The sequence below is a fragment of the Acomys russatus genome, chromosome 14 (assembly GCF_903995435.1).
Source record: "Acomys russatus chromosome 14, mAcoRus1.1, whole genome shotgun sequence".
Lineage (NCBI taxonomy): Eukaryota > Metazoa > Chordata > Mammalia > Rodentia > Muridae > Acomys > Acomys russatus.
Genome location: NC_067150.1, coordinates 48,259,883 through 48,276,740, shown reverse-complemented (window position 1 = coordinate 48,276,740; position 16,858 = coordinate 48,259,883). Strand labels below are relative to the sequence as shown.

The window sequence follows — 16,858 nt, the reverse complement described above, 5'->3', positions numbered from 1 at the left end:
TTAAAAGCCACTCAAATTTGTTAAAAATTTAAGTACTAATAAAGATAACACTATGTGCAATAGTAGTTAGCGGAAAACTATTGAACCCTTTTCTCTTAGGGTTTTACTGAATACCCAGGAGATATCCTTGGCTGTGATGTGAGTTAAAGAACACTTTGGAAGCCTGGGTCATCCTGTATTCATTCCACCACCAAGTGGGTAGACCCAGGAATTTGCACCTAGAAACTACTGCACAACGCTGAATTGAGCAATTTACAGGGCAAAGGTACAGCATGTTTGAACAAATAACAGTTCTAAATCACCTCTTCCGGGCTTTTTTTTTTTTTTTTTTTTTAGTTGTTAATGATGTTTCTGGTATATTTCACTAACCCTAAGTATTTCTGTAATATCTCTAATTTCAAATTTCAATGTAATCCCTTTGATTTCAAATTTCAGAGATTCTGTCTTAATCTGCTACCATGTTTTTTTTTTTTTTTTTTTTTTTCAGTGTCTCATGCAGTCCAGGCTGGGCTCCCTATTACTGGTATAGCCAACATTGGCCTTGAACTCCTGACCCTCCTGCCTCTTCCTTTCCAATACTGAGGTCACAGTCATGGTCTACCACATGCAGCAGTTTAGTCTTTGGGTACAGAACACCAAGAACAATGTGCTGGCTGGCAGATCAGGAAGCAGGTCCTTAGGTTCTCTGGGATACAGGTCCATGGCCATGGCAAACTAACGTTCTGGTGTTTCAGTGGTTTGCTTCTGTCAGTCAGTTCCCGTTGTCATGTAGTTGTTGAGAGTGAATGTATTCATATGTACAGAGTGCTCTGACCAGGATCTAGACTAAGGAGAGTTTCCATTAAATGTTGTTTGCTGTTACTGTTCTTTAGAACACCCTAATATCTGTAGGTTGCAGGCACAGCTGCTGCAATGGAGCAGGCTGTCACTAGGTAAAGGCATGTGATGTCAAGCGTGTCCTGAGAACAAGTAGCAGGACAGTGTTTGTGGGTTTCTCTGGAAGAATAAATCTGCTGGTACTGTAAAACCTGAGGACAGACCAAGAGATCCCCATCTGGGAGAATGCCACCAATTCTGTCATCTTTCTAGTCCACTACAAGGAACATGGGCACAAGGTCAGCTTACCTAAGCTGAGTGAAGTAGCCCGTGGGAGACTGAGGTAGAATGGCCATGAGTTCAAGGTCAGCCTAGGTTACATGGTAAGATACCGTCTCAAACAAACAAACAAAACAAGACTATGAACCATCCTAGAATGTTAAAGCAATTCTACTATAAAAGAACAACAACAGGGCTGGAAAGGTGGCTCAGTGGTTAAGAACACTGGCTGCTCTTGCAGAGCACCGGGTTCAATTCCAAGGACCTATGTGGCAGCTTACAACTGTCCATGACTCCAGTTCCAGGGGACCTGACACTCTCACACCTATGTACATAAAAAAAAAAAAAAAAAAAAAAAAAAAAAGTTGCCTTCCAGGGTACAGGGTGAGAAAACAACACCACCAACAACACCAACACCACCAACAACCTAAGTCCCCAAAGACAAGACCCATTCCATTTCAGGCTTTATAAGCACATCAGTTTGGGTTGCAGTTTTAGAGCAAATCACTGTATTCCTCTGAACCTCACCTTTCTCGTTTATACAGAATTGGGTGGCACATGTCTATAATCCCAAGTGGGGTTAATTAATCCCACTGGAGAAACAGGAAAAGGATGTGTAGGAAGGACAGAGGATCGTCACTACAATTGTGAACTTTCAATGAAGCGACGGATGCGACAAAGCACTTATCACCAAGCTTGCCACACACTGAACATTCAGTTGGTACTGGTTGGTACCTCTGTCCGAAGCTAAGGCCACAGCCTACAGAAATGATAGGCACCTTTCAGAACTAAATCTCGGGTACTGAAGCTTTGGATACCGCCACCTCCTGCCTCCCGACCCAGTCTGTCCAGAACCAACTCCTGGACACCCTCCTCACCTTCCCGACCCCAGACTGTTAAATTGATGAAGCTAAAATGGTTTAATCATGTTGGTATATTTGTATGTAAATACAAAACTGTACCACTATAAGGTATTGAATATGAACATTACAATTATTTACTGAATCTGACTCAGTCCATCGATGTTAAATACAAAATGAAATGATTGTAAAAAATAAGAATATACACATTCAAAGATCTTATTACAGTATAAAATTATTGAGCTCTGACCAGCTGCCAACCTCATGTTCTGGAGTAAGGGAAGATTTAGGGGTTCTGTGGGGGTTCTGTGGGAACATAGAGCGTTGGGAACTCTTGATTCCATTTCTGGCGAATCAGACTGGGAAAAGACAGGTACAAGTTGGATGGGCAGGGGACGAGTGATTACAAGGAACCATCTCATCCAGCCAAGGGGATTATATGCTTTATAAAGACACAGACCCATCCCATTTGGGGTCTAGGACCTGGCAGGCTAGCAGACAGGGAGAGCTGGGCATCTCAGTAGACAAGGAAGAGTTGCATAAAGAAAGGGATCTTCCAATAAAAGAAAAAGGGGCCCCAGTTTGTCATCCCTGGAAGGGAATTTCATAGTAGGTTCCTCTTGTTCACTCCAGGACTCTCCTTTCCATTTAAAACTTCGTACCGATTACTTTTGGCTCTGGCAGTTCTGTAAATTCATCTCTAGCCTTGGTCCCCATCGCTGGGGTAATAAGACAGAGTCTGGAATCACAGTGGAGGTCTATTCCCCAAGTCAGCAAAGTAACCAGAGAATTGTTAGATGAAGGATATCCATGCTAGGCTGAACCAGCGTTACCATAAGTCAGTATTTTTGGCTCCAACAAGCATGGAGTCCAGAGGGAAAGATGTCATTAAGGAAAAGGGCTGTGGCTCAGGAAAAGTAGTACGTGTTGTCTTTTATTACTCTGCTGCTGACATCATGAGCCATGACCTCCAACCCTGGCTAGTCCAGCATCATCAGCAGGGTCCAAGAAGCAAGGAATGCTGAACTGCAACATGGAGCCCCAGAAATTTCTACAAAGAGTATCTGTGTGTATATGTATTTATAGAATACAGCCATATTATCACATACAGTATATATTATGTACACACATACATATGGATCCATACATAGAAGTACACATACGTACACGCACACACACAATGACAGAAAAGACTGGACTACACGCCCTCTGTATAAACGTGCTTGGCACTCGGGACATTCTCTAGAGTATGTAACTTGGTCAAGCTCTCTGCGCAGGAAGGTGAATGCTCACCAAACCTCCCGTCAAATCCTAGCAAAGGGAAGGAGGAGACTTTTAGAAGAAGAATGGTGCTGGGACATGGGAGTGTCCTTCCCCACTTACCTCAGGGACCCTGGCAAAAATCAATAGCCACAATTTGGTTTTAATAAGGCACAGTTCAATAGCAGGTGCTAGGAGTTAAGAACACATTGCTGCTGGCCCTTTCTAGTGGCAGTTTCACCACATTTATCTAGCCAAAGGGAAAGGCTGCCTGGCGTGCACATGTGCGCTGGGAGACACAAGAAAGAAGTTGATCCATGGCTTCAGCATAACTGATGGCAACCTATAGGCTCAGCGGTGTCCAGGGTTGTCTAAGGAAGGCTGGCCAGCAGGTAGAAACTCGTCAACAGTTATTGGCCCTCCATGGCCAGCAGGCTGTGGCCAGAGGGAACCATGCCTTCCTTCTCTGCAAACTCCAGAATGGCCTTGTAACAAAAGTAGTACTGCTCAGGGGTCTGGATGCTGAAGGCCCTCTGGGTCCGCATGCGTGACACTGTCTGGAACACATTAAGGGTGCCAAGCTCCTCCAGCTGTGCCAAGCAGATGTCCAGTGAGCAGAAGGTACCTGAAGAAGGAAGGAAATGATCATACAAGTGTATTTTCCCGTCTTCTTTCTTTTACCAAATCACCATGCAGGACTGATGAAAGAATTCAAAGGCAAAGGGTCTGATGACAGGAGTATCATAGGGCATGCTCACGGTCAGAGAAATGAGAGTCTCCTGTCTCTCAGGACATACATGGCATTCACAATAAGAATAAGTCGGTAAGCGACACAGAGGGACTTCCTGCTTCGAAGCACAACAGTACTTCCACACCCAATTTCCAGAGCCTGTAACTCTCTAGAGGTCTTGATTATTCTCCCATAGGGACCTCTGAGCTAGTAAAGCCAGCACTCCTACAGCATGCATCACATTAAGCCAAAGCTCCGTAATGAAGAACACAGAAGCCAGGGAAGATGGCACAAGCTTATAATCCCATCATCTGAGAGGCTAAAACCAGAGGATTGCTGTGAATTCCAGGTCAGACTGGACCTCATAGTAAGATTTGGTCGCAAAAAAAAAAAAAAAAAAAAATCAAACAAAAACAACAAAGAAGGAGGGAGGGATGGGGCGGGGGGGAGAGTGAAGAGAAGGAAAAGACAAGACCAGCATAGGGAGAAGAAGCCCCCAGGAGAAGGCCAGCTAATCTCGCTCTCTGGGGACCAGAATCGAGGTGATGAACAACCCCAAGAACTTGGTTTGTACAGTATGTATTTTGGCAAGCAGTATCCCCAGCATAAGGAATACAAAAGGACATTAAGACTGATTATCCTCTACAAGGAGACCAACGGAGCTGACAAATCTTGGCCCAGGGGGTTGGAGGAGACTGATGCACCAAACAAGGACCAGGCATCTAGAAGACCTAGGTTCCCTGCTCTGCTGTAGCCAATAGGCAGCTCAGTCTCCATAGGGTCCCCCAGTAAGGGAGCAGGGGCTGCCCCTGCCATGGACTCTGTTGCCTGCTCTTTGATCACTTCCCCCTGGCGGGTGCCTTATCAGGTCACAGAGGAAGAGGATACAAGCAGTTCTGATGAGACTCAATAGGCTGAGGTCAGTTGATAGGGAAAGAGAGCTCCCCATCTCTGAGGACTAGGGGAGGGGTGTGGGGGGAAGAGGGAGGCAGGGAGGGGGCAGAAGGGAGGGATTGGGACATAAAGTGAACAAATTTTTAAAAATAAATTTAAATTAAAAAGTGATTATCATAGCAGTTTGCCACCAAAGGATTGAAAGGGCTCTTTCTCTAATCACAGACATGCCCTAGCATTCGGTTCCTCCTCTCCACCCCCGACTGCCTCTGGATACATCACCAGTGTAAGAGGTACAGTACCTGTCCTGCCGATGCCTGCACTGCAGTGTACCACAATGGGTGGCTCAGGGCTCTGCCCTCTGGAGCGTGCTCCCAGGCTGCCAACAGCCACACTCTGCTGGTTTCTGACCACTCTCAGGAAGTCAATGAGGGAAGCTGCTGAAGAAGGGACACCATAATCCGGCCAGCTTAGGAACTGGAAGTGGGTCACCTGGCGTTTCTGCCGCTCCTTACATGAAAAAAAGCAACAGTTAATGCCATCAATGCTGTCTACTCCGACTACCTTCGGCTTTTCCAGACTCTTCAAACCTTAGCCTTCATACCAACAAGGGTCCCATCTGCTCTCATCTTTCTTCACAATTGTTTCTCTACCTCAAACCCAAAGGAAGGGCTAAATGTTTGGGAAGGCAGGGCATGAGGATCTTGTTTATTATTGTTATTATTAAATTATTATTGTTTTATATTATTGTTTTATTATTAAAAACAAAACAAAAAATTAGCCAGAGAGATGGCCAGCCCCAGGGAAGAACACACCAACTAATTACTTGTCCAGTGCCAAACAGTCTGCTCTGAAAACATAATACAAGTAATTATATAGACTCAACAGGTTATATTTAGAAATATATATATATATATATATATACACACACACAAATATGTATATGCATTAATAACAATTAGTGAAAAAAGGGGCTATGCATTTGAAGGAGAACAGGGAGAGTTTGGAGGGAAGAAAAGAAAGAGACAACTGTTGTAATTAAATTATAATATCAAAAAAATCTTGCTTGAAAAAAATGTATTGTCAGGCATAGTAAGGCACACCTCTAAACCCCAGAATTCAGGAGGCAGAGGCATGTGGATGGATCTCTATGAGTTTGAGCCCAGCCTGGTCTATTTATACAGCAAGGTCCAGGTCAGCCAAAGCTACATAGCTCTGTCTCAAAATTAACAGTAATATATTTATTTTCTTACTGACTTTCTTCATTTGTGAGTGTGTATACATGTGTGTATGAGTGTGCGTGCATGTGTACACATGCAGCACAGAGGAGAACATCAGGTGCCCTCCTCTAGCACACTCTGCCTGTTCCTCGCTAGGCTATATGCCAGAGAGCCCTGTAACCCTCCTGCCTCTCCCTGCATCAGTTGGTTGCAGGCAGGAACGGGACTCAAAGCTGGGTGCTATGATCTGAACCATCACCCTCATGACTGAGTAGCAAGTACTCTAACAGCTGAAACATAATCTCTCCAGGCCCTTACTGTAGTTTTCGGAGACAAGATCCATATTGTGCAGTCCAAACTTTTCAAACGTGTTCTCCCACCTCAGCCTCCTACATGATAGGTTAATAAGCATGGCTTAGGATCCAGATTCCCAATGTTAAAATTTTTATTTCTCTTTTTGCCACTCTTGTATTGAGGTGATGACTATATTAGTTCTGAGTTGGGTATCATTTTTGGAAAGGAGAGGCAGGAGGTGTCTCTATTTGGAACTTACTATGTAGACCAGGCTGGCCTTGAACTCAGAGCCGCTTGCCTGTCTCGGGGATGCTGGGATTAAAGGTGGGCACTACATAACGGGCTTCTCAGTTGAGTATCTTCATCTTGTTTCCAGAAAAAAATCAAATGAAGCTTATAGTCTCCCTAAAATCCTAACTATTCCCTCCAGACAGTTCCTTTGTTGAGACAGGACTCACTGTGTAGCTCTTGATGGCCTGGAACTCACTACATAGGCCAGGCTGACCTTGAACTCACAGATATCCACTACCCTCTTCTCAGTGAGTGCTGAGACTGAAGGTGTGCATCACCACCCTCAATGAGACTCTACGTAAAGGAGCTTCCTAGTTTCAAAAAAGTGAAAACATAGAAAGCTGCACTCACCTCTGTGTTGTGGATTTCTAGAGTCGTTTTCTTATAATGGCTCATGTTCTCCACTCCTAGATTTGTCACTGTGAGGAAGCCAAATCGGATCCGAGAGTCTTTTTCTAGAGGCCAGTACTGGCCACATTTTCTCCTGCCGCCTTCCTCAAAGCTGAAGACACAGAGAGCAAGTAAGGCCTCCTCTCTTGAACCCCCAGTAAGCTGCTTCCCACCAAACTGCAGAGCTCCCAGGCAGCCACGTCATCTGCACTGCTCCTGAAGTACAGCACTGATGCTTGGCAGAAAAAGAAGGAAAGCTCTTCACTCTACACAGGTGCTAAAGCAGCTACAGCTAGCTGGCCAGTTAGCAGACATGCATTGGGCATTCACTGTATCATCTGGTCTCCCTCTTGGTACCTGGTTAGCAGACATGCATTGGGCGTTCACTGTATCATCTGGTCTCCCTCTTGGTACCTGGCTGTATTTCTCACTTACCTGGGATAAATACAGTTGAGAAAAAAAAAAAAAAATACAGTTCCCTTCCACCATGGGCCCTTGGCTGACACAGAGATGGGAAAGACACAACCCCTGGATGTGACTAAGGAGGTCCATACACTTCCTCTCACCGTCTGTGACTGTCCTCACACTACTCTGGGGTAGTACTTCTTCCAACTATGGGTGGCTGTTAGCAGCACCCTGAGGAAGAGAACTGAGCAAACATCTTTTCTTTCTTTCCCATCTGAAATAGGTTATAATTAATAATGGAACTAATAAAATGTGAAATTTCTTAAATTTGGCAGAACTGCCAATTTTCAAAAGCAACCCTTTATTCAGAACTCCCTGGCTCATGTGTTAACCTCTCGTTTCTGTTCCCTTACAGGTAGAGAGAGGAATGAAGAGAAAAGCAGTCAAACGAAGCAGGAAATGAAAAGCAAAGGGAACTGGTAAATCAGTGGCCAGGAAGACATCTTTCCTCTTGAGACAAGACAAGAGGCAGCTTAAAGGTGAGCTACTGTGTGTCCCAGCACTTCCTTCAGTGAATAAGGCAGAACCCAGGATAGCCTTCACCTAGCCCCGGGGCCTAACTATCTGCAAGGCTAGCCCCGCCTCCACCATGCCCTAGCATGTTAACTATGCATGTGCCATGACTTTCCTAATCACTCCAGCTTAGGGTTAGGGGGATGAGGAGAGTCTGTGGATGGAGGAGAAGGAGAAGTAGAAGGAGGAGGAGGAGGAGAAGGAAGAAGAGGAGGAGGATGAGGAGGAAGAGGAGGAGGAGGAGGAGGAGACGACTAACTCACCGGGTGGTCATGACAATCACCAAAACCTTTTGCTCCCAAACCATGAGCCAGAAGTCCCGATAGGTATTCTCCAAAGGACCTGGCATGAAAGGAGAAGACAACAAAGCCTTCAGAAGCATGCCTGTCTTTCTTAGACTCATCTTCCAAGGAGTATCTCCAAAGCATAGATGTGAGCTCCCTACTTTTTCCCCCACTATTACTATTTTTCTTTTCTTTCTTTCTTTTAAAAAGATGTATTTATTTATTGTTATGTATACAGTGCTCTGCCTACATGTGCACCTGCACATCAGAAAGGGCATCAGATCACATTATAGATGGTTGTGAGGCACCATGTGGTTGCTGGGAATTGTACTCAGGACCTCTGGAAGAGCAGCCAGTGCTCTCAACCTCTGGGCCATCTCTCCAGCCCCTACTGTTTTTCTGAGCTAGGGTCTCATATAGCCTCAGGTTCACTATATAGGCCAGCACAGCCTTGACCTCCTGTTCCTCAGGTCTCCACATCCCCAAGTACTGCAACTCCAAGTATTCATGTGAGCCTTGTCCTATCTCTGCTTCTTCAGGGAGCTCCTCCGACCAACCATGTCAACTCTGTATGGGTGAGTAGTAGAAACACAGAATGAGAGGGCTGGAGAGATGGCTAGCAGTTGAAAACTCATACTGTTCATGCGGAAGACCGAAACCCAGTTCCCAGCACCTACAACAGGTGTCTCACAACAGCCGGCAACTCCAGCTCCAAGGGATCCAATGCCCTCTTCTGGCATCCATAGGAATTAGCATTCATGGACGGACGGACACACACACACACACACACACACACACACACACACACACACACACATTAATCAGGCTGAAGAAACATTGGTTAAGACCACTTGATAGCCGGGTGTGGTGGTGTACGTCTTTACTCCCAGCACTCAGGGGGCAGAGGCAGGTGGATTGCTTTGAGTTCAAGGCCAGCCTGGTCTACAAAGCAAGTCCAGGACAGGCAAGGCTACACAGAGAAATCCTGTCTCATTAAAAAAAAAAAAAAAGATGTCCACATGAGCCATATGTAGGAAGCATTATTAAAGACCCACTCAGAGCCTGGGCCACAGAGCCTCAGCAACCACATCTATGGTAACAGTGACAGCTATGTACCTGCCTGTCCATGTCTGTTTCTACCTTACCTAGCCCTCAGCCTTTTAATACAGTAACTATTAAACCAGTTTCCTCTATGTCCCACTGTCTCAAATCCTTAGGGCAAAGACCTAGTTATCTTCATAGTTCATTTTATCTTTCAGTTTACTGATATACTTACTGTCCCTCCTTCCCTTTTCCTTTTCTTTTTTTTTTTATTAATTTATTCTTGTTACATCTCAATGTTTATCCCGTCCCTTGTATCCTCCCATTCCTCCCCCCCCCCTTTTCCTTTTCTGAGACAGGATCTTACTGTAGAGCTCAGACAGGCCTCTAACTCGCGATGCCTTGGCTGCTAGTATGCAGAGAGAAAGGCATGTGCCACCACAGCCAGCTTTCTTTCTCAATTTTTAAAAAAATCTCTAATAGGACTTCTAGTATTCTTTGTTAAAATTATCCCTACTATCGATTTTGTTAGTAAGTATGGGAGTATGATGTGGTGGGCAGGCATGCCATGGCGCACATATGGACGTGAGACGTCCCTAACGCTAAGGATCTGTATTTGTCTGTTTTCTTTCACCTTACATGGGCCCAAGAACTTTGATTCAGGTCAGCAGGCCTGTACTACAAGCACCTTTACTGTGTGTGTGAGTCATCTTAGTATCTTTAAATTATTTACTCTTTTAAAAAAATTTTTATTTATTCATTTTTTTAATGTACATAGGTGTTTTGCCTACAAGTGAATGTCTGCGTGAGGGTGTCAGATCATGAAGTTACAGACAGTTGTGAGCTGCCGTTTGGGTGCTGGGAATTGAACCTGGGTCCTCTAGAAGAGCAGTCAGTGCTCTTTCCCGATGAGCCATCTCTATAGCCTCTAAATTATTTACTCTTTTAAAAAGTTGAAGGTACGGGCTGGAGAGATGGCTCAGAGGTTAAAAGCACTGGATGCTCTTCCAGAGGTCCTGAGCCCAGCAACCACATGGTGGCTCACAACCATCTATAATGAGGTCTGGTGCCCTTTTCTGGACTGCTGGCTCACAGGCAGGCAGACTACTATATAAATAATAAATAAATAATTTTTTTTTTAAAGTTAAAGTTATTGGGTGTGGTGGTGCACACCTTTAATTCCAGCACTCAGGAGGCAGAGGCAGAAAGATCTACAGAGTGAGTTCCAAGACAGCCAAGAGTATACAGAAAAACCTGCCTCAAAAAACAAAAACAAACCAAAGCTGAAGTCAACTTTAACATACCCATTCCCATCCTCTCCCAGTTGTCAAGCAAATTCTAGTAATTTTTTGCTCTCAGAGTGTTTTTTCTTTTACTTTTTAGCCCCTGCCCTTTGTCCTGTTCTTTACACTAAGTTTCATTGCCACAAGGACTTAATCACTTTTTGGTCTAAGTTATTAATAACATTCTAATATATTTTTCTGAATATCTCTTTTCCCATAGTCTTATATTTAAAACAAAAACAAAAACAAAGCTTCATCACAATGCCGACAGTGTCTGTGACTCTAATCTTTTGTATTGTCTCCCTCACCTGTAATACAGTCCATTTTATCCATTTTTAAAGATTTATTTATTATGTAGTATTATTATTATGTATACAGTATTCTGCCTGCATGTACACCTGCAAGCCAGAAGAGGGCACCAGATCTCATTATAGATGGTTGTGAGCTACCATGTGGTTGCAGAAAATTGAACTCAGGACCTCTGGAAGAGCAGTCAGTGTTCTTAACCTCTAAACCATCCCTCCAGCCCCTTTTATCCATGTTTTAAGATTTATTTTACATTTTATTTATGCACACATGTGTATGTGTGTGTGTGTGTAAGAGTCCATAGCAAATATGAGTGGGTACCTCCAGAGGTCACAAGAGGGCGCCAGATTCCCTGAGCCTAGAGTTACAGAAATTTGAGCAGCCCCATATGGTTACTGGGAACTGCTCTGGTCCTCTGGAAGAGCAGCAAATGCAACGTCATCTCTTCAGCCCCTCTATCTATTTTTAAGTTCTGAGTCTTCCTCTGGGTTCTCTCTGACCAAGACACTCAAAGGATTTCCTCTCCCCTAAGCTGCAGATGGTACAGCTGGTCCTAAATACTTCAACCATTTAAATTAGAGCATCTTACCTCAGACATTTAAGAAGATCTCCATTTCAATAAATAGGATGTGGAGGATAAATGCCTTTTGTGAAACTGCCCTTTATAATCAGAACCTGCACAAGGATGAGCACTCTGCAACAAATCCGTCTTTGTAACGACTCCTCAAGATAGTTCTTTATGCCTTTCCAGTGTTTTTCCCTCTCCATTTTCAGAGAAGCAGGGTAATGCGAAGGGTTAATCTGGACCGGAAGGCCCACTGGCTCCATTACTATTTCTGTGAAAGCCTTTTAGTAAGCACTAACATTTTGTGTGTGAAGATTGAAAAAGAAAGTGTGTGTGTGTGTGTGTGTGTGTGTGTGTGTGTGTGTGTGTGAACAGCCACTCACCTATGCATGTGGAAGTCATGGTTAACCTCTAGTGTCATTCTTCAGCTGCTGTCCTCCTTGCTTTGGATTTAGTGGTTTTGGGGGGGATTTGTTCTGTTTTGTTTTTTTTTTTTTTTTTTCAAGACAGGGTTTCTCTGTGTAGCCTTGGCTGTCCTGTCCTAGACTTGCTTTGTAGACCAGGCTGGCCTTGAATTCACAGAGATCCACCTGCCTCTGCCTCCCGAGTGCTGGGATTAAAGGCGTGCGCCACCACGCCCGGCCTGGGATTTAGTGGTATTTTTGTTTTGGTTTTGAGACAGAGTCTCTCACTGGGACCTAGGACCTGGGGCTAGCAGGCTATGTTAGACAGCCCCTGGGCCCCAGGGATCCTCCTGCCTCTGTCTCCCTAGCACTGGGATAACAAGTGCCTGACACTAGCTCCCACATGGTGGCCCACCACCATGCAGTTCCAGGGGCATCTGTGGTCACTGCTTACCTGCACTTACATGCATGCAGGCAAAACACTTGTGCATAGAAAACAAAAAATAAATCTTTAAAAAACAAAAATAGAAACAAGAGGTTGGAGAAGTGCAAAACTGGTCTACAAAGCTAGACTCTATCTCAATAAAGCTAGCTAGATAGGTAGGTAGACAGACAGACAGGCAGACATAAAGCTAGAATAAAGGATCTTTTTTCAGAACTGGAGAGATGGCTCAGTGGTTAAGATCCTCTGTTCTTTCAGAGGATCCAGCTTCAGTTTCTAGCCCCACATAGTGGCTCATAACCACTCCATCCCAAAGGATCTGATGCCCTCTTCTGACTTCCGCAGGCAATTCATATATATGATGCAGACATAAATGCAGGCAAAATGTCTATCCGTATAAAATGAAAACAATAAACCCTTTGAATTGATCTTCTCAGGACAGGGAGGAGGCAGCGAGGCTTAGCAGCAGGGCTCAAGCCTCGCAAGCTCAATTCCCAGATTCAAAGGGTGAGGGGAAGTCCTAATTTGGGGAACATAGCTTTTCCACCTACATCTTTCTCTTGTGCCTTAAGGAAGTTAAATCCCTCTCTCAAGCTACCTTAAATTTTGTATCTGGTTTATCAGATATTCTGTCAGCTGTCCCCATTCTCTCTCTCTCTCTCTCTCTCTATATATATATATATATATATATATATGTATGTATGTATGTATGTATGTATGTATGTATGTATAGGCAGTGGGGGGAGTGTCTTTTGAGACTGGGTCTCACTATGTAGCACAAGCTGGTCTTGAACCTATGATCCTACTGCCTCACCCTCCAGCAAGTATTATCCTTACTTAGCCATTGCTAATGGTTTGAATATGGAAAATAAAGTATATGAGAGTGGATGTGGGCCAGTGATAGAATATTTGCTTGTCTTATATAAGGCCCAGGGTTTGAACATCAGAACTGGGTGGGAGGGGGAATCTAATAATAAAGTATATGAGAGCTACAAGTAGTAGCATTTGGATGAGGACAGGGGTTAGAGACAGAGAAAAGCATTTTCATTGCTTTCTTTTTGTTCATATTAGAGTAAATCATATCTGTTGTAATTTATTTAGAAGATAAAGATTAAAGCTGGGCTCAGTGGGACATACCTTTAATCCCAGCACTTGGAAGGCAGAGCTATGTGGATCTCTGTGAGTTTGAGGCCAGCCTGCTCTACAGAGCAAGTTCCAGGATAGCCAGGGTACACAGAGAAACCCTGTCTCAAAAAGCCAAAGGAAGTGCAGGGCGTGGTGGTGCATTCATTTAATCCCAGCACTCGGGAGGCAGAGGCAGGCGGATGGCTGTGAGTTCGAGGCCAGCCTGGTCTACAAAGTGACTCTAGGACAGCCAAGGCTACACAGTGAAAGCCTGTCTCAGGGGGCAGGGAGGGGGCAAGCCAAAGAAAGGAAGGAAGGAAGGAAGAAGGAAGGAAGGAAGGAAAAGAAAGAAAATGAAGATAAAAATTATTCATTAGGGCTGGAGAGATGGCTCAGAAGTTAAGAACACTAACTGTTCTTCCAAAGGTCCTGAGTTCAATTCCCAGAAACCACATGGTGGCTCACAACCATCTATAATGAGATCTAGTGCCCTCTTCTGGCCTTCAGGTGTATGTGCAGACAGAACACTATATACATTATATATATATATGTATATATATTTTTTTTCCCATTAACTCTTGGATCCAGAGATAACATTATTGTTTTCCAGCATCTCAAAGACCTTTTCTTTGTATACTTATAGATACATGCAAATAAAATATTAATAGAATAAGCCTCTGCCCCCCATTATGATAGTAAATCTTTTTAATGTAGCTTTCTATGGTGAAAACTACAATTCTTGAGACTGCAAAGATACCACATCAGCTGTAAGTGCTGGCTGCTCTTCCATAGCACCTGGGTTTAACTCCTAACCATAGGATGGCTCACAACCGTCTGTAACTACAGTTTCAGGAGACCCAACACTTCATCTAGCCTCCACTGGCACCAGACAGGCAAATGTCACACAAGACATACATATAAGCAAAATACATAAAATAAAACTGTTTCAAAGTACAGCTCTTACAATTGAATTTGTTCGGTGTGAGACTTTTGAAAATGCTGTAATATAATGCATATTATGTTCTTTGATATTTAGAGCCATTCTAAGACCCTAAATACCTTTGTCAGTGCCTGTTTCCGCAAAGAAGCAATTCTAATATCGTAAGATGTTTAGTGCAAGCCAGTACATGGAAGGAAGAGGCAACAACATCAGGAATTCAAATTCATCCTCAACTACATAGGGATTTCTGGGACAGCCTAGGTTACATAAAACCCTTTTCAAAAAATCAAAATAAAAGATGTAGCAGGTACAGTGACTTATGCCTCTAATCCGAACACTTGAGGACACAGAGGCAGGCAGATCTCTGTGAGTTCAAGGCCAGCCTGGTCTACAAAGTGAGTCCAGGACAGCCAAGGCTACCCGGAGAAACTCTGTCTTGAAAAACGAAAGTAAAAGATAAAAAATAAGCTGGGCATGGTGGCGCACACCTGTAATCCCAGCACTCGGGAGGCCGATGCTAGCGGATCTCTGTGAGTTTGAGGCCAGCCTGGTCTACAAAGCGAATCCAGAACAAGCCAGGCTACACAGAGAAACCCTGTCTCGAAAAAACCAAATAAACAAACAAATAAATAAAATAAATAAAGAAAGAAAAGATGTAAGGGAAGCTGGGTATGGTAGTTCATGCCTATCTCTCCACTTGGGACCTGGGGCAGGAGGATCACTGTGAGTTACATACAGCCCAGCCCAAGCTACAGACTGAAAAACTATCTCAAAACAAACAATAGCAAAACCACCAAGGGGAAGGAAGGACTGCTTAGTTGGTAATGTGCTTAGTGAGTGAGGACCTGAATGTGATCCCTAGTGTCCAAAACCTTTCCAGCCCCATGCCTCTGCTGGAATCACGTATGTGCAGCACCACACTCAGCAAGCTCCAAACCAACAAGGCCTTCACAGGAAGCCCTGTCTGAAAAAGGCAAAAAAAAAAAAAAAAAAAAAAAAAAGGGCTGGGGAAATGGCTCCGTGGGTAAAAGTTCTTGCCACACAAACGTGAAGACCCCAAACCAAACCCCAGGAACCCACATAAAAAGCCAGGCATGGTTGTACATGCTTTTAACTCCAGCACTTGGAGGGAAAGGAAGGCTCTCTAGAGCTTGCTGGCTACCAGCCTAGCTAAAGCTCAGTGGCAGACCCTATCTCAAAGGAGTAAGGTGGAGAATGACAAAGTGGACACCTGATTTTCTCCTCTAGATTTGCCTACACATGAAAATAAACATACTCACATATGTGTATATATGTGAGCATATGCTATTATCACACACATACACGTGAACTTCTATAGATGTAAAGTTAGTAGTTTACTTTGACACAAGCTTGTGAGAATTTCTGAGTTGGACATGGATTCAAATTCTGGTTCTACTACTAGCTGTGTGTTCAAGGTCACCTAACCAATTTGGCTTTGTTGCTTATATAAACACACACACACACACACACACACACACCCCTTCACAGATTTACTCTAATAATAAGAAATTATGTTCTTAAAATATAATATATATATTCTTAGCAGATGACTTATTAGAAATATTACTAGCACGCATGTATATGTATGTAGGAATGAGACTACTAGAGTCATGTATGGTAGCTCATGCATGTAATCTCAGCAATTAGAAGGTAGAGGCAGGGGGTCTGACTTTCACATGAACTCTGGTGCCCCATATTTGGCCATGTCCCCTGGATGGGGAGGCCTGGTGGCACTCAGAGGAAGGATAGCAGGCTACCAAGAAGAGACTTGATACCCTATGAGCCTATACAGGGGAGGAGGTCCCCATCAGTCACAGTCATAGGGGAGGGCAGTAGGGGGAAAATGGGAGGGACGGAGGAATGGGAGGATACAAGGGATGGGCTAACAATTTAGATGTAATATGAATAAATTAATAAAATATATTTTTAAAAAAGATAAATTTTATTCATAATAATAATCACATTTCACTCATTCACTTGTGTTATAATTATCCAAATAAGCATAGATAATATTAATACTATGGATATTACCATTTTGGCAATTCAGTCTTGAATTGCCTTGAAAATTGAATTAAAACCACTTTGACTCTCATGGCTAACATTGCTTAGTATGTTGGTAACATTAATCCAATGAACTACATACTTTCCTTTACCTTTTTGAGACCAATGGGGCTTTTCTAAAGTAATGATTCACTGAGGACCAACAGAATTTCCCATGCTTTTTTGTTTGTTTGTATTATTCCTACAAGAAGCATATGCAATGAAAGATTAAATAAATATTACTAAGTTACTCAGGCCTTCTCGATCACTGTGAGTTTGAGGCCAGCCTGGTCTACAAAGTGAGTCCAGGATGGCCAAGGCTACACAGAGAGACCCTGTCTCAAAAAAAAAAAAAAAAAAAAAAAAAAAACAAAACAAAAAAAAAAACAAAAAAA

At 43.5% G+C, this 16,858-nt stretch overlaps 1 protein-coding gene across 2 annotated transcripts in view; it reads right to left on the bottom strand.

The window, feature by feature from the left end:
- Positions 1-1,992: 1,992 nt before the first annotated feature.
- The window catches only part of Ptpn9 (protein tyrosine phosphatase non-receptor type 9), an 83,005-nt gene continuing 68,139 nt past the window's right edge, over positions 1,993-16,858 (bottom strand). For both annotated transcript variants that reach the window (XM_051156517.1, XM_051156516.1), the window contains exons 10-13: positions 8,276-8,354; positions 6,996-7,146; positions 5,142-5,349; positions 1,993-3,840 (exon numbers count right to left, since the gene is read on the bottom strand). In XM_051156517.1, the coding sequence (XP_051012474.1) occupies positions 3,626-3,840; positions 5,142-5,349; positions 6,996-7,146; positions 8,276-8,354 (653 nt within the window). In that variant the 3' untranslated portion in view covers positions 1,993-3,625. The remainder of the gene's footprint in view (positions 3,841-5,141; positions 5,350-6,995; positions 7,147-8,275; positions 8,355-16,858) is intronic.